Source organism: Ipomoea triloba, chromosome 4 (assembly GCF_003576645.1).
Source record: "Ipomoea triloba cultivar NCNSP0323 chromosome 4, ASM357664v1".
NCBI lineage: Eukaryota > Viridiplantae > Streptophyta > Magnoliopsida > Solanales > Convolvulaceae > Ipomoea > Ipomoea triloba.
Genome location: NC_044919.1, coordinates 1,441,830 through 1,459,327, shown reverse-complemented (window position 1 = coordinate 1,459,327; position 17,498 = coordinate 1,441,830). Strand labels below are relative to the sequence as shown.

The 17,498-nt window shown below is 33.7% G+C and overlaps 2 protein-coding genes across 2 annotated transcripts in view; one reads left to right on the top strand and one right to left on the bottom strand.

Annotated features, from left to right (window-relative positions):
* The first annotated feature begins 4,799 nt into the window (after nucleotides 1-4,799).
* Nucleotides 4,800-10,463, top strand: LOC116017478 (methionine aminopeptidase 1A). Its single transcript, XM_031258074.1, has 17 exons — nucleotides 4,800-4,909; nucleotides 5,024-5,105; nucleotides 5,609-5,659; nucleotides 6,015-6,197; nucleotides 6,657-6,732; nucleotides 6,997-7,044; nucleotides 7,183-7,227; nucleotides 7,619-7,718; nucleotides 8,051-8,102; nucleotides 8,186-8,227; nucleotides 8,503-8,564; nucleotides 8,651-8,749; nucleotides 8,883-8,956; nucleotides 9,080-9,149; nucleotides 9,248-9,313; nucleotides 9,395-9,483; nucleotides 10,043-10,463. The coding sequence occupies exons 2-17, from the start codon at nucleotides 5,035-5,037 to the stop codon at nucleotides 10,118-10,120; spliced, it is 1,206 nt and encodes a 401-aa protein (XP_031113934.1). The 5' UTR covers nucleotides 4,800-4,909; nucleotides 5,024-5,034; the 3' UTR covers nucleotides 10,121-10,463.
* A 595-nt stretch (nucleotides 10,464-11,058) lies between these two features.
* The window catches only part of LOC116017473 (tubulin-folding cofactor D), a 10,565-nt gene continuing 4,125 nt past the window's right edge, over nucleotides 11,059-17,498 (bottom strand). The window contains exons 4-17 of the mRNA XM_031258068.1: nucleotides 17,002-17,178; nucleotides 16,484-16,654; nucleotides 16,221-16,337; nucleotides 15,937-16,041; nucleotides 15,219-15,389; nucleotides 14,926-15,141; nucleotides 13,967-14,165; nucleotides 13,591-13,796; nucleotides 13,279-13,503; nucleotides 12,564-13,133; nucleotides 12,219-12,476; nucleotides 12,062-12,106; nucleotides 11,777-11,962; nucleotides 11,059-11,668 (exon numbers count right to left, since the gene is read on the bottom strand). Coding sequence (XP_031113928.1) covers nucleotides 11,381-11,668; nucleotides 11,777-11,962; nucleotides 12,062-12,106; nucleotides 12,219-12,476; nucleotides 12,564-13,133; nucleotides 13,279-13,503; nucleotides 13,591-13,796; nucleotides 13,967-14,165; nucleotides 14,926-15,141; nucleotides 15,219-15,389; nucleotides 15,937-16,041; nucleotides 16,221-16,337; nucleotides 16,484-16,654; nucleotides 17,002-17,178 — 2,934 coding nt within the window. The 3' untranslated portion in view covers nucleotides 11,059-11,380. The remainder of the gene's footprint in view (nucleotides 11,669-11,776; nucleotides 11,963-12,061; nucleotides 12,107-12,218; nucleotides 12,477-12,563; nucleotides 13,134-13,278; nucleotides 13,504-13,590; nucleotides 13,797-13,966; nucleotides 14,166-14,925; nucleotides 15,142-15,218; nucleotides 15,390-15,936; nucleotides 16,042-16,220; nucleotides 16,338-16,483; nucleotides 16,655-17,001; nucleotides 17,179-17,498) is intronic.

Below are 17,498 nucleotides of genomic sequence, written 5' to 3'. Positions count from 1 at the left end.
TTGTCGGCTATGACTACTTAGAGTGTGCAAAGTACATTAAAGCTCTTTCTCACTCAGCTCCTCCATTCAATCGCCACTAAAGAGTCATTCTCAATCCTCAATGCCATATATTTTTATATTTACGTGACAAATCAGACTTCAACTAGTTAAATTTGGTAGCATTTGATACGTTTTCAACTATCTTGCCCAACATATATGTGCACAATCTTAATTGGCAATTAATGTTAGATATTTGGCTTAATCATTCATTATATTTATGTTTGAATTACTTGAGACAATTAATTGAAAGACTTCGTAGATTAAAAAGCAATAGATATTGATAGTTAAACTCATGACAGTTAATACTTAAATTAAACCATGTGTTAACAGCAACATGATTGGATTTCCGGCCTAGTTCTGCACTAAGACTTAATCCCTAGTATGCTGACATTATAATTTGGGAAATTTTTCCATATGTAATATAATAACTATCACGAGTACAAAGTTTTTTTTTTAACATTTTTTTAAAAAAAAAATTCTAGTAACAAACCTTATACAAAAGAAAAAAAAAAAGAAGAAGAAGAAATTGCTCGCTCAAAATATTAGTCCCAATAATGACAAATTAATGTTTAAAAAATTGTATTACAAGTACTAATCGTATTCCATATTCTTAACGTGTTGATTAATTAATCATTAATTTTAAAGTGTAAATCACTTTCTTTTTTTTTTTTGGGACCAATAATCAATAGATAATGTAGTGTGGCTATAATATATACTATTTGTGAAGCTCAAAAAAAAAAAAGAGACTAAATTTACACATATTTTATAATTATTTATAACATACAATTCTTTTGACTTATAATCATAAATTATATAAATAATATAGACAGGTTGGACATTAATTAACATTGTTTAATTTGTTTACGAATTCTTCTTTTTCTTTCTTTAGCATGAATTATTTTTTGAAGTACCAAAATGACATATTCCTGTTTTTGACATGATCAAGCAATTTAATTAAGTTGTTAAAAATCATTAGTGCTTTTGTTAAGACCCCATTACAAAATACCAATACATTCATCCCTCTACACTCATACTTATAGTGTATCTCTAACACCTGATCCAATGTACGCTGCAAGTCTAAAAGGAGTCAATAAGAGTTCAAAGTGTGAGCCGTTCAAAGTGTGGACAATAACATAGTTTCTAGTCTAAATACTTAAACCCTAATTATTAGAGACAAAATATTTGACAAAAGCAATTAAATCAAGAAGAAGTTCATCATATACTCCCATGCCATCTTTTAAAAAAATGAATAGATAGATAGATATATAGATAAATAAATATTCTATAATATATGATATAAAAAAAATTGCATTGATTAAAACGGTTAGGAATTTGTTTGACATTTATTTATTTATTTTGTAAGACTTATCCATAATGCATAATCCGTAATAATTGAAGTCTGCTGCTTTATGTGATTGATCAACATTATCTGTGTGCTAATACAATTCCCATTGATTGAGACATCATTGCCATATTATTACTAACGAAACCAAGGAAAATGCAAAAATCTAATACTAGTCGTTTGATGGGATGTATGGGTAACTAACTTGCCTCCCTTGACCACTAAAAAGCAACTATAGCCTATAGGGAAGTTTATAACATCACACGTAAAAGTAAACATATTTTAATACTCAACGTTCTCAATATTCCAGTAATTTCAAGTCAAATAATACTCATGATTTCATACAATTCGATCTATGATAAGATTTTAACTTAACTACATCCGCTTACTGGAGAAAGTTTTTGAACAAAGTTAACGGTCCATTTTTTTTTTTAGTGTAGACCTGACGTGCCAAGTAGGCGCACACCTTCCGCGAACACGGTATGCTTTTTTTTCTTTTAAAAATAGAATTCCTCAAAAATTGTGTCAAAATTAATTAAACTCCGATCCTTTACACTAAAGTTGTTTAATTTCCCTCCTTCTCTACATTGGAAAAATCTGCCAAAATTTTCTAAATAGTAATACTACACATACTTCCACTTTCTACACCATCTTCTACTCTCTGCTTACATAGTTACATGGCACACTTTGATTCATTCAAAAAGGAAAAATGTAAACCACAGTATTTATTACTTTATTCTCTTCTTCCTCCAATAAAAATAAAACACGTGGCAGGGGTTTAAAAAGACCCCAATAAAATTACTCTTAGAGCCTAGCTTTTTTTTTTTTTTTTTTTGCTTAGACAAGTTGTATTACATATTTATTCAAAGTTAAAATATGAATATTTTTAAAGAAGATATATATTTATATATTTATTCCTAGATCAATGAATAAGTTGACTCATGCGGTTGTTAGAGTTGTTCGTTCTTAAACTGGTCATTCTATTTGGATTTTTTCTCTTTCTTATTGTATTGAACATTTGATTTAATGAAGTTATTGTTTTCCTTTCACAAATAACCTAGATATATATAATTTTCTTTATGGATGTAAATTATGAATTGAATTTAAAGAAAAGTGGCCTTAAACCAAAACATGTGAAATGAATGCCTTAATTAGAAAGGAGAAAGGTATAAAGCAAACCACCTTCTAGTCGTTGAACCCGACAGGGCAACAAGAAAAGTCATTTGTTCCTAATATGCTTTGAGCAATGAGCATATTAAGTTCTATTATATATATTAATCAACGTTGATTGTATTTGTCATTCATGGAATCATATATGGTCTTCGCCTTTGTTGTCGTGATCTTCTTGTTCTCATCGATCTGCATGCAGTCAAACCAAGAAAAGGCATATCAAGAAGTGATCATATTTTCTGCCACTCGATCATCTCAACACTATGGATGATGTATGAATCGTTAATTGAGTGACGATAGAATTCAAGAATTCTTATACCTAAAATTTATCAGTATAATTACCTGACCATACACTTATGCTTAATCAACCTAATAATTTACACAACATAAAATATTACGTCAGTCATGTCGAATAATTCTATATCATTGTGCAATTAAAAATAAAATAGTAATAAAATTAATTAATAATATCAAATGAAGAAATCCGGGTGCAATATTATTTCGCTAAACTTTACTTTTTTGTTTAGATTATGACACTAACGGATAATATAACGCTTTAAACATTTTTAAATGCAAATTTATAAAACCGTGAGTGCTATGTAATTATGCATATAACTTTAACTCATAAAATAAATAAAAATAATTAATAATAATAATAATAATATGATGATGATGATGAAACTACGTTCTCACCTACGTCAAAGTCAGATCATTAACAAAATCCAGCTTTTTGCAAAAAAATAAAAAATAAAAAAATCCAGCTAATTAAATGGATAACGATATGATTTCGTTAGTTTTCGTTAATCTAGACTCTATATATAAGTGATTGCGACGGCTCTCATTTAATGTGAATAAAGCATTATTTGATTTTTTATTCCAAAAAAAAAAAACATTATTTGATTTTTCTTTTCCTTTAGAAAATTGATAAGTCCATACTTCATGTTATCATTTTCCTTGTATAATATAGACAACATTTAATGACAGTTGAATAATATGTTGATGAGTCTTATATAATTAAGGAAATAATTAATTAAAGTTGAATAATATGTGATGGGGTAAGTTGATATGAAGTATCCCCAACATTATCTTTCTTTTCTTTTTCCATTTTTAAATTTTTGATAAATAGAGAGGAATAATTTCTCTTCTTTTGAGTTAGTTCTTTGCATTGTAGACCCTAGTCTAAAAATAACTTTCATATTTTGTATTTGTAGGTGATAAATTCGGTATATGCAATTAACATTTTTTGTACTTATAGCTATCATATTATGTATCAGCAGTTATCAACTTAGTTGTTTGCATATACAGAAACTGTTAATTTTAGATACAAAATGTGTTAACTAAATGTACATAATTTTTGTATCATGGTTCACAATGCAATATGAACCATGGTCCATGGTCAATAGTTATGCCATGGACCCGGATCCACATTGCAAGGTGGACCCATCACATTTACATACTGAATGTTCACAATTTATATGCTGAATGTTTACAATTCAAAGTGTGAACATTCAGTATGTAAATTAACATTTAGGGTGTGTTTGGAAAGGTGGAAAATGACTTCTGGAAAATGATTTCATTTTCAGTGTTTGGATATACCTTGGAAAACTGTCTTTTTGTGTGTTTGGTTCATTTTCCAGAAAATGAGTGAAAAATGTATAATTATATTTTATTATTTTATTTAAAATATAAAAATATATAAATTAATAATATTTATTATAAATAAATTTTTAAAACAAATGGGCTGCTCTGGTTTCTGGCCTCGCCATAAACCATAGCCGGTGGACTGGAGAGGGACGGCCAAGGAAGTCATTTTCCGGAAAAAAAGAGCTTATTTTCCGTGGTCAACGAAAATCATTTTCCGTTGACCACATTTTTCGGATATTCTCAAACACCAAAAGGCTGGAAAATGTTTTCTGGAAATCATTTTTCGAGTTACCAAACACACCCTTAGTTGTGAATATTCAATATATAAATTGTGAACATTCAGTATGTAAATTGTGAATTTTATATCTGGGTCCACAGAATAATTTGCCGGGTCCATGGTATAACAATTGGGAAAAATGGGGAGAGATTACGGGCCTGCCATTTGTGTTTTAATAGGCTTATTAAAAGCCCATTTGATTTGAAGAGTCCAAAGTTGGGCCAGCATTCAATACTATTACGGGCCCAAAAAAAGGCCTTAAGAGTTAATTTAATACGAAATTACGAACATTGACTTTAAATTAAAATATTATACGCGTCACCCCACCCCCCCGCCACTATACTTTCATTTCTATTATTTTTATCCCCTGCTGAAAACCCTAATTCAAAATCCCCTCTCACTTCTTCACTCAACCTCTGCAATACCTTAGAATCAAGGTAAGCTTCTCTGCTATTCATTTCGGCTTGTGATATGTATATGTTATGTTTGTATGCATGCGTTGAGATGATCGATTGATAAGAGATAAGATGATTGATCCTGTTTGATTACAGTGCCGAGAGTGATGGCTGGAGGATCAGAGGGTGCTGAAACTGCTCTATCTTGCGCTCAATGTGGAAAACCTGCTCATCTTCAGTATGTATTTAGTCACGCATACACAGAAATTCATATGCATGCGTATACTTATATCGTGTGTGTTTGTGTTTGCTCAAGGAGCTGTCCTGCTAGCATATTTCTTAGTTGTGTATGCATTTTCTGTAATTTATGTGATTTTTTGTGTTTTATATAAGCCTGATAGCACATTTGTTAATTGTCGACGCATTTTCCACAATTTGTGTGATTTTTGTGGTGTGTTTGCATCATTCCATGTGTGTGTGCATATATATATATATATATATATATATATGAAATATATTTCCTGTATGTAATAAATTCTTCCTTGTGCATACTTTCAATTTGATAAGCAATATTAGTCATTGTTATGCTGCTATTTTTTCCATGAAATGGAAATATAAATCATTTGGATTGTCAGCTAACTTATTTCTGTAATTTTTAGCTTGATAAATGGACTCTGTCTATGATTCCTCCAGGCTCCAGCATCTAGTCCATTTATTTATTATATTTTTATGGTTTTGCAGGTGCCCCAAATGCATTGAGTTAAAGCTTCCTCGCGAAGGGGCTGCTTTCTGGTTTGTAACTATGACCTGCACTTTCTGAATTTATTTTCACCACAATTTTTTTTTTCCATAGTTATGGTGGATGAGTTTGTTTTTGGAAATGCATGTATGATGAGGAGTACTCTCAATTGGTATCATAGGGTGACAGTCGATACATTTCTTTTGTTGTTAACATGTTGTATGATGCTATAAAGACCAGTGGTTGATGTTACACTTGTAGATACTTAAATTGGCCAATGGAATAAAATGTGTTGTTACAGGAAGAGTAGTTCTTTGATGTTTATGCAATTATGCCTGCTGAACCTTTGTTCTACCTACATCCTTAGCTTAGTATTTTATTTTTGATGAAGATCACTTCTATCTACAGCACACAGGATTGTTTCAAGTCTTCCTGGAACTCCCATAAAGCAGTTCACTTAAAGGCAAAACTGTCTTCTCTTGCAACTGACACTCCAGGAGAAAAGAATGGTTCTTCTACTGATGGCTGGTTATATTGCTTGAAGAAAGGACAGGCTCGAACACCAAAACTTCCTCATTTTGACTGGACTGGGTATTCTACTAAATTTGTATTTTTTTCATTGTAATAATTGATTTGTTTTTCTTTCAAACTGGTTTGAGTTTTGGTTGGTGAAGACTGAAAATGTGCATAGTATGATTGTAACTGAGATGATAATGCCAAAGATGGCTATGCGGAAATACAAGGAAGACCATATTAGCATTGACTTTATTTAAATCAAAGAACATTTGACACCTATCAATGTAAAAAGAGAGAAATCCAATGAAGATTTTGGACATTTTCAAAATAGACCCATAGATATCACTTTACTTTTTCTATCACTCTTCATCCCTCTTGTCCACAGCCCCCTGCCACTCTAAAAGAAAAAGAAGTCTTATATATACCATGTGATGGTCAGGGGTATTTTCCCTTGCCCCTCGCCTCTCCAAGTAAAGCCATCTACTCAATCTGAGAGTCTGTAATAATATCCCTTTGGTGCTTTTGTCTTCACAGGACTCTAAAGCCGTATCCAATCTCAAAAAAGCGTCTAATTCCTGGTCACATTGAGCAACCTGATTGGGCTATTGATGTAAGTTATTTTAACTGAACTTTTTACTGCATTTTATACTCTATATAGTAAGCCTCTTGGTAACTACTACTATGGATTCACCCATTAGTAGAAATGAAGATGCTTACTTTTTTAAAACTACATATTCTACATTTCATGTAGGGGACGTAAATGGAAACTTTGTAAATTGTCTAGACAATTCACACCAATGGATTTCACTGTTCAATTCTAAAAATGCTTTTATCCCTCAACTTGTGCATTTCTTTTATTTTTTTTCTTTTGTAGGGAATCCCAAAAATTGAGCCCAACAGTGATCTGCAACATGTTGTTGAGGTACTGCTTTTATCTTTTGGTCTCAATGGTAGCTACTTATTGTCTTAGATAGTTATAAGAACTAAGAAGCTATAAAATTACTGAATTTTTTTTTTTTCACCTTTTGTTTCTTTTGTCTTCAATTTGCATATTGTGAAGATCAAAACTCCAGAACAAATAGAACGAATGAGAGAAACTTGTCGTGTAAGTTTGTGCTTTTATTTTTTATCTCTTCACCTTGCACTACACACTAATTGTCTTGCCATAAAATTTGTAGTCATTTTCATAATTTTCTCATATGTAAAAATGTTCCCCTTCCCTTAATGGAATTTAAGATATTCCTATTTTGACTGGATTCTTTGTTTAAAAACTGCAAGAATTAAACAAATTTGCAGAATAGCATCTGTATGTAGTGTGTGCTCATGATCTGACTAGCATAATTGTACTATTTGTACTTGACATGATTAGGGGCACATTTCATTTCAACTTTTAAGAGCAATCAAGGGACATTAATCTGACTATGCTGTAATGGTTATATCACTCTTGAACATAGTTCTTAATCATCACTAGTTTTTATTCAAATTGTGATGCTCAGATAGCAAGGGAAGTTTTAGATGCAGCTGCTCGCATGATTCAACCTGGTGTGACCACTGATGAAATTGATGCTGTGGTCCATGAAGCTACTATTGCTGCTGGTATGCTGACTTCCATGTGTGGATGAGTGTTTCATAATTTGATTAATTTCATGAATATTCTGTCATAGTAGTGTGGATTTTTTTTTTCTAAAACTAAAGCATAATACTGATTTGAATATTTTGTGTGGATCGTGGTTTTGGTGATGACTGAAAACAAAAAAAATTTCTTCATATTTTCCAATCTGTCATTTTGGTTCTGATCTACTGTTCTTCATAATCATTAAGCCCTATGAGAGTGAGCCAGTTACTCAGTTGTTCCCGGGACTATAACTGGAGCTTTGGGGTTTTTCATGTATGTATTTTCCATTAAATAATTTTATTTCTTTTTGCAGGCGCATATCCATCCCCCCTAAATTATCATTTTTTCCCCAAATCATGCTGCACGTAGGTATTTTATATCGTATATTTGCTTTATTTGCAGTGTGTAGTGTTTTCTTTGAATAATTGATGGTTGACATTTGTCACAGGTCAGTGAATGAAGTGATCTGTCATGGGATTCCTGATGCCAGGTATCTCCCACATTCAAGCTAGGAAAACTAATCAATGTCTATGTTTACTGTTTTCTTGGCTTCTTTCCTGTTCCTTGTTTTATTGTTTTTCATTTTGCCTCTGTTCTTGAATGTCCCAAGATTGGGTAATGGTACACTAACTCTATAGTATGAGAATTTTTTATGATTTACCCTAGTCCAGTTTATTTCCTTGCTTCAATAGTATCATCTCGATACTTTATGTTGTATGTTCAGTTGAGCCTGGTGTTGGTAATTGTTCTTCATAATTGTTTCAGGAAGCTAGAGGATGGTGATATTGTAAATGTTGATGTCACTGTGTATTATAAAGGGGTCCATGGTAAGAAGCACCTTATACTAGTATAATGCATGACATTATCCTAAATAATTTTCTGAGTATTACCTGGTGTTTTCCCGACTGTGCAGGCGATCTCAATGAGACATTCTTTGTTGGTAATGTCGATGAAGCTTCTCGGCGTCTGGTTCAATGCACATACGAATGCTTGGATAAAGCTATATCAATTGGTTGGTCTTGTTTTCTATAAACTGTATTCTACATGGACTGTAGAAATCATGATTTTGCTAAATCCTAACACATCCTCAAATACTTCAGGAGTTCTTATTTTTGTTATTTACTATTATGTTTGGTAATTGGCAGTAAAACCTGGGACACGTTTTCGGGAAATTGGTGAGGTCATTAATCGGCATGCATCAATGTCAGGGTTCTCTGTGGTAAGTTTGAAGTTCCAAAAAGGAAAAGGGATGGGATAGCCGGATAGGTGTTCCTTTAATACTAGTATTTCTGTTGTATAATATTTTTAAAAGAGATGATATTCCCTATTTTCTCGTGAACAGGTGAAATCATATTGTGGCCATGGCATCGGAGAGCTTTTTCATTGTGCACCAAATATTCCCCATTATGCAAGTATCCTTGGGATATTAGTTTTCATACCTATTACCTGAGATCACGTGTTATATCTTTTGTTCCACCATTTTTCCTTTGTTTAACCTTAACACAATCAGGAAATAAAGCAGTTGGTATAATGAAGGCTGGCCAGACCTTTACCATTGAACCTATGATCAATGCAGGTTAGTTGCTTAAATTATTCTAGTGGTGTGTGATATCGTTTGGTACATAGCACCGTGCTTCTCATGTAACATGTGCACCAGGTGTTTGGCGTGACCGGATGTGGCCTGATGGATGGACAGCTGTAACAGCAGATGGAAAACGTAGTGCTCAGTTTGAACACACACTGCTGGTAAGAGTTATTAAGTTTTATTCTAGTTTTTAATCAAGGATAGCTCCTATACCCCTAGTAATAATCAATCCAACCATTTGCCTTCAAGCCAGTATTATGCTTCTAGTGTTTCAACCACTGTTGCTAAAATCCCCCACCTAGGTTGCCCCTAGACCGAGGCAAATTGCTCCCTAGGCGTCCGCCTAGTGCCTAACTCGGCCGATTAGGCTGAGTTGGCAGCCGACTTGGCTGAATTCGGCTGAGTTAACTCGGGCGAGTCGACCTTGTTAATTTTTTTTTTATTATTTTTATATATGTTTAAATTTATTTATTTATATAAATAAGATATATATAATATAATATAATATAATATAATATAATATAATATAGTATATGACATACACCCACACACATGCATTATTTTTTTGTTTTTATAGGTCGCCGCCTAGGTACCGCCTAGACTGCTTAGGCGCTAGTCCTGCAACCATGATTTCAAGTAGTAATCTTACAACCATTCCTTTTAAAGTTTAATTCAATGTAGGAGCAAATTCACGTTTTTATAATTGCTTTGCTCATGCAGGTGACTGAGACGGGAGTTGAAGTTCTTACTGCTCGCCTGCCAACATCTCCCAGTGTGTTCCCTTGGCTAAATTCATGATCAGTCTGCTGCACTTTGGAACAAACTGGAGTCCAGATGAGTACCTTACAGTATGTACTTGTTGAATGGCATCATGTCGGTTTTGCAAAGCCTTGAAATTTTGGTTCGGGACTTTTAATTTTCAAGTAGTAAATTTAAGTCTCAGATACTTTGCGGAAGAATTGAGCAATCCGCAAATATTTAACAATTTTTGTATACAAGTGGAGGTGGTGTAATTTGTGTCAGAGATTGTGTTCCAGTGGTCATTTCAAATTTTTACTGAACGATGATAAAACATCTTCGAACAATTTAGAAAGTTTTAATATTTGGGAATGATAAACTCAATCTGCATATTTGGGAACAATTTAGATGCATAATTTATACAATATACATATACATACACCAATTTAGATGCATAATTTATACAATATACATATACATACACACATACATATTTATTTATTGTAGTACTCTTATTATTTTTGGCAGCTTATTAGAAAAACCATTAATCTTAATTTTAGTCTTTTAATTATTAACATTGTTTGGTGACATAATTAGTTTATTAGCCAAATTATTAACATTGTTTGGTGACATAATTAGTTTATTAGCCAAATTTAGAAAGTTTTAATATTTGGGAATGATAAACTCAATCTGCATATTTGGGAACAATTTAGATGCATAATTTATACAATATACATATACATACACACATACATATTTATTTATTGTAGTACTCTTATTATTTTTGGCAGCTTATTAGAAAAACCATTAATCTTAATTTTAGTCTTTTAATTATTAACATTGTTTGGTGACATAATTAGTTTATTAGCCAATTCACTTATTTAATCACTATTAGCTGTCTGACTTGGTTAATGAGCTCAATATTTCGCATTAATTAGAGCATAACAACAAAAATAGAAACTTGATATCAAATAAATTCTAAAACGAAAATAAAACGGTTTATCACAAACATATGTATATATTTTAATTTAGATTTCCAAGTTTAGTGGGGACGGCATGAAAAATAGCCCAAAGAGTCATCAATTTGATAACAAAACCGTTCTATTTGCAAATTGCAATTGTTAACATGGACCCTTCTCACCCTGTTAAAGCAAATTTTAAGTTTTAACCATATATTTATCACCCTTGAACATCGTATATATTAAACAAAATTTCAACTCTGAAACCATTTCTACCTTCCCACTTCACAGTATATAAAACAAAATCGGTGGGGTTGATGATACCTGGCAGGCTTTGAAAATCTGAAACTATGTAGGGAGACTAAAACCCAGCTGATTCAACTAGAGAAGAGTATGATTCATTTTCATCTGTCTTGGGCCCTTTTTCAGCAACCTTGCGGGATGCACCCTCATTTGCTGAGGAAATCTGCCCAGTTTCTATACCCACTATGGCACAAAGCTGTATCCTTTTTTCTTTAGCTTCTGTAATATCACCTTCCCAGCAGGTTTCAGAAATGATTTCGAGTGCTTTATCTATATTGTCTTCTGCAACAAGACTTGCATTTTGTAGGAGGACGAGATATACTTGTTCAGCACTAGCTTTCCTTATCTGCAAAAGTTGTTTAAAATAATTTGAAGGCCCAGTTCTCTTGCATTACTTTTTGTCAAATCTTCTGTTTAGCTACTTGAAGCAAATTTTGCATAACGTGTAACATACCTTTGGATAGCGGTGATTGAGGAAAACTATTAGCTGGCTAAAAGCCTGGGTGCTGATAGGCTCCAAAAGTGAAGCAATATATCCAAGTATTGCAATTCCAGCATTCAATTTAGAGAAGTCCTTTGATCCTTTCAATTCCAGACGAAGAGAATCCAAAACAGCAGCACAGAAGACAGAAGTATGTGCCTAAAAGATTGTAAACAACAAATAGATCAGTTGTTTGTATATACACATTACCAGGACAAAAGTGTATAAAACCACACAAAATAGAGCATTTGGACTTACCTCCATGTTTAGGAATACCTTTTTGCTGAAAAGAATCTCGATAGTCTGAAATAGATGAATACACTAAACACTTAGAAACTCAAGAACAAGGGTATGGTGACTGCAGTTATAGCATCACTACTCTGAGGGAAAACCAAAAAAAAATCATTAAGCATACCTTTAAGGTAGGTGTAGTGACTCTATCACATCTCTTGTACATTTGAAGAACCCAAACAATGTCTTTGGACAAACTCTGCTCTATAGAATCAGTCTGGTTTTCTGCTGATTGAAGATAATCCATCAAAGCACCAAGTGATGCTTTCCTCAAAGAATCTTGCAAACCACCAATAGAAATAACCAACCCAGAAGCAACATATTTACTGTAGCAACTGACCCCAAGTAACTGAATAAATCGAGGAAATGAGAAAGTTGGCACCTGCAAGTTCAAAAATAACCAAGATTAGTTGTCAAAATCCTGAAGAACATTTGGACAAACAATACGCACAAAGTTTCATTCACTTACCCCCCACTTCAGATCTGTGTTATTGGGAACTACATATTCTATTCTCTCCCTATAAGGTATGAATGGTACAAAAATTTCTTTGTTGTACAAAATTCTCTGGAGAGTATTTGCAGATAGCTCTCGTAATTTATCCATCTTTTCCATTGCTTGCTTAACAATACCTCCAACTATGCAGGTTGCAAGATTTTCATCAAATAATAATTTCTCCTTGATCTCAAGAACATCTTTCTCATCCATCTTTGATACAGAATCAAGACTCAATACGTCTGATTTACTTGGAAAATGCTCGGAATCTCTCTTGCATAGAATATATGTACATTTCTCAAGACCCTCAATGGCAGCTTCACGAACCCAAGAACCCACATCGCCTCTATTATCTACAGAGTAATCATCTAGAGCTCTAAGTAAACTCTGTATCACTTCATTCTTGATAACAAGAAACAGAGAAATGCAATCTTCTTCAGAGAAAAAATCAGAGATTTGTTTTGTGTGAGTTAAAGTTTCACACACTGATACAAGTCCCTTGACAGCATTCACCCGTGCTTCTGCATCTCTATCTTCAGGATTCTCCTGCATATCAGAATGTTGACATTGATTTGAGACATCAATCAATATTAACTCCTCACAGTGACTGCGGAACAAGAACTGGAAAGAGGAGTGAACTTTAGGCCAAAACTATAGAATGAAAATGAAGACAACAGAAAAACATGCAAACCTCAATCTCACAAGCCCTGCATAGCTTTGAAAGCACATTCTTCCATCCTTTAGCCAAAAAGCCAGAAGGCAATATACCAACTGCAAGTGCAGATCCTCGTCTAGCAGCCACATTAGGATCAGTCAACTGTTCAAGGTACTTCTTCGGAATGTCAATTAATGGTTTATTTTCTGTAGCCACAAGGTAAGCAGGAATGAAGCTTTTCAGGGCAGCAACAGCAGCACCCTACAGAATACAAGCAATTCGGGAATCAAATAAAAAAATTCAAATCAGAAGAATAGTATAATATATGTGCAATGTAATAAAAGCAACCTGTATTTGAGAATTAGGGTGCTTCAAATTCTCATTGAGTGTATCAAGCAGACTTCGTTTTGTTCTATCAGTCAAATGTACATGCACCATAGAAGTGCACTCTATAAAACGTGAAACAGCAGAACGCATTATCTCTCCACCCTTCCCACGATAAAGTCTTGCTTTCTCAATTGCAGGAACCACACCAGCAACTTGTTTCTGGAGATCTGTAAGAAAGAAACATAGATGAACATGAGCCACATATCGAGATTTACCAACACTCAAGTAATAGAAGCCAATAAAATAATTCATTTAGTTAATTAAAGCAACATTAAACTACTAAAGTAAAATTGTAAACTGTGTCAAGTTTGGAGTGTGAAATAGCGGAGAACACAACCTGACGAAAGAACATAGTCACACTTGTGCAGAGCCAAAATGACTTCTCCAAGAGCTAATGTTGCACCATGACGCATGCATAAATCAGTTGAAAGAGTGCAGGGCATTAATTTCTTCAGAATAACTTCCACAAAATATTCAGTATCATACTTGACAAGAGAAGAAAGGGCATTCCCAGCAAGCTCTCTCAAACTTTTGTCCTACATATGCCAATAACAAAGTAAACAATTACAAATTATCCACCAAGCATATAAATACAAGAAGAAACAACCATACAGCTGTACATATTCAAAGATCCTTCATGAAAAGTTATGAACATTATAATTAAATGCACATGGCTTCACAGAATAAACTTATAACTAGTTTGCAAAAAGAACAGATTCTTCTAAAATAGGTCAACAATATAGGTTTCCTCTTGTCCTGGTTCCATTTCAAGCTTCTGTCATGCCCTCTTTTTCATAAGCAAGAGCCTGCTTGTGGTTTCCATTCTCTAGCTTACAATATTTTGAACTTTATTATGACCTAATCAATATGCTCTTAGATGGTAGTAATGGAGATTTAGTCCACAAGGAGCAATATGTTCTCTTATTAGCCACTTTTTATTCACCATGCCTTCATCATCCTAAGCTTCCCTCCTAATTCAGATTTTTTTTTTTTCACTATCAAAGAGATCTAAGCACCAGCTATTAGGCATAGACATTGGAAAATCTAGAGCAAAGTACTCTCCTCTCTCTTGACCCCATCCCAAAATGAATAAGGAAAAGGATAACATAGAAAAAACTAAAAAATGTGCAAGAATCATAGTCGGCAGAAGTTTAACTTATTACATGATGCATCCTATTATATCTCTAGAGACAAACACCATCAACCAAAACCTAAAGAGTGAAGCAAGACTTAATCTAATGCCACAATCAATAATCATGGTAAATTAAAGGTAACATGGAAGGAAGATAAGCATACCCAGTGACAGATCTTGTTATGAAGCAGCTCATCTACAAAAGGGTGCAGGTATCCATCATATTGAGCAATGGAGACTGAAACATGAAGATAAGAGTTTACACGTGAAGAAAGTGCAAAATAATCAGCTGTATTCACTATATCAATGCCATGGGGATAATTTCCTTGTCTTCCAACATTCTCTTGAAAAGCAGCAGCTGCTGCTCTTCTACAATTAACCTGGAAATTAACCTAATGTCTTCAGCATCTAAATAAAAATAGTGGAGAAAAAAAAATCAATATATAGTGATTAGCACCTCACGGTCATAACAAGCCACAGTCAGAAGGTGTGGAGCAAGCTGTTCAAGTACACTTTTCATATCTGTATGATAATATGCACGACCAAATGCCCAGCAAACATAGGCAGCGGCGTCACGTACATGAGATCCAATACTATGTGGACCCCGTCGAACATCATAATGTAAGGCCTGTCAGAGAATCATATACCAGAGTACTGCCCTTCAGATTCATATCACATACGGTCAATGCTAAGCTTTTGAAATATATCTATGATACACCAAGTTCCCACTTCCCAATATGGAAGTTTTCCACTTAGAATAATGCAAAGAATACCACTATACTTACCATAGCATGGCACAGATACTAGATGACACTCAACTACTCAAGCTGATAAAAGTGGTGGCATATGCATCAACAGATGACTTAGGAAGTTGTATAGAAAACCAGAATCCAAAAAGACAGCTTCACAACCCAAACAAATACCAAATTTATCCACCCAAGGCAACAGAAGGGTGAGCAGTGGATCTCAAAGAAAAATATTTGGCAAAACCAATGGTGAGAGGAGAGGAAAAGACAAACACCAAACTCATACTCTAGCTAAAAGAACATTTTTTAATCACTCTTTGAAGCAAAAGTTTAAAGCTCAAAATCACTATCAGATGAAGAAATCATGGAAACCAACAAAAATGGAGAATTATAATCCGAAAACACAAAAGCATGGCCAGAGAAGTCAACCTTCACTACAACAGGCACAACTTTTGAAAAGCTAATGGGTAAGAGCAACCCTCTACGTGCTAATTCAGCCAGTGCCAAGCAACCTCCATGCCATGAACCATCTCCCTGTAGTACAAGAATATAGAAGTTTAACTTATAACCAATAACCAACAATAACATAAACAAATGCACAAAAATTACAACCACAAGTAATGGTATTCTCAGGATCAATAGAAATGATCTTTAGAAATTATGTATATCCCAACTCCCAATTAATAAATTGAAAAGTTGGCAAAAAACACTACCTCACTGGGTGAAAAAAGCTCCAGTACAGATGACAGCACTTCATCAGAAAGTGCATAAGTTAAGCGTGAAGTAACACGGCCAATACCTTTTGCAGCAGACCAGCGCACAACAGTGTCCTGCATATAACAGCAAGATGTCTAAGACAATATGGTGTAAATGAACTTCAAACTTACACTGAATCATTTTTTATTTACCCCAGGCACATCAGAGACAACTAAGGTTTAATCAGTTAATAAAATAATCTCTCACCCCTTAAACATACCGTATCTCGCAATCCGGTCAGCAAAACTTCAATAATCTCTTCTACTATCTCTGGAACATCCATATCTTCCTCTTGATATAATTCCAAAGGATCTGTGGTTGCAGCATCATTGTTTTTGTCTATTCTGGCCAAGTCTTGGGATATATGGTCTCCCAGAGTTTGCTTTCTACCCTAGATGATGAAGAAAATGAAAACTTAACTAGGAAATTCATGGAAACTTTATCAAGAATGTAGCTGTTCATGAAGAATCTTTAAAGACAAAAGAATTGCAAGAAAATGAAAACAGACAGAGAATAAAGAGTTGAGATGAACATCAGCAACACATCATACACAGAGTTGTACACTTCCAGCAGTTTATACTTTATTATTGATAACTAAATACACTGATTTGTTTGAAGATTTTTCAGAAAATAATAATAATAATAATTAAAAAATTAAAAAAAAAAATAAAATGAAATGCTGTCAGAAAAAAACAACAAAGGAATATCAAATATGAACATCTGGATAATTCAACTAACCACGTAGCGCCATGATTGAGAACGGTGAGGCAAACAAGTAAGCCCTATCCGTTGAGCTAGCTTCACAAGATATTTGCGAAGTAATGGGCTTCTTACTGCATCATTAGACTTCACCAGAGCTGTTGCCTCTTTCCAAACAGTGGGAACCACATTAAGCAACAGTTTTGCACTCCCAGTCTACATTTTAATAGAAGCAGTGAGTTTAGGGGATTTGTATTTAAAGTGAGGATGCTAAGTAAAAAATAAATAAAAAGTGGTAACAAGCAGTCTAAATACGTGGAACTCCATGAAAAGGTCAAGATAGGGATAACATATAATTTTTGGCTCCAGGTTCTGTCATATACTTCTCAACAAATACAATAGTGCAGTAGGATATTATCTTGAGAAAGAATCCAAAATGATGGAAACATATTTTAAACACCTAATAATTAATGCCATTTTTATACTAAAACAAATAATATAAAATCATATATACCCACAGAAAGAGGGAGGGGGGG

What these genes read in the sequence shown, in the direction of transcription:
- LOC116017478 (XM_031258074.1), top strand. Translation starts at nt 5,035, where the DNA reads ATGGCTGGAGGATCAGAGGGTGCTGAAACTGCTCTATCTTGCGCTCAA. An exon ending in CGCGAAGGGGCTGCTTTCTG is followed by an intron (nt 5,660 to 6,014) that starts GTTTGTAACTAT and finishes TTCTATCTACAG; the next exon opens with CACACAGGATTGTTTCAAGT. An exon ending in AAATATTCCCCATTATGCAA is followed by an intron (nt 9,150 to 9,247) that starts GTATCCTTGGGA and finishes TAACACAATCAG; the next exon opens with GAAATAAAGCAGTTGGTATA.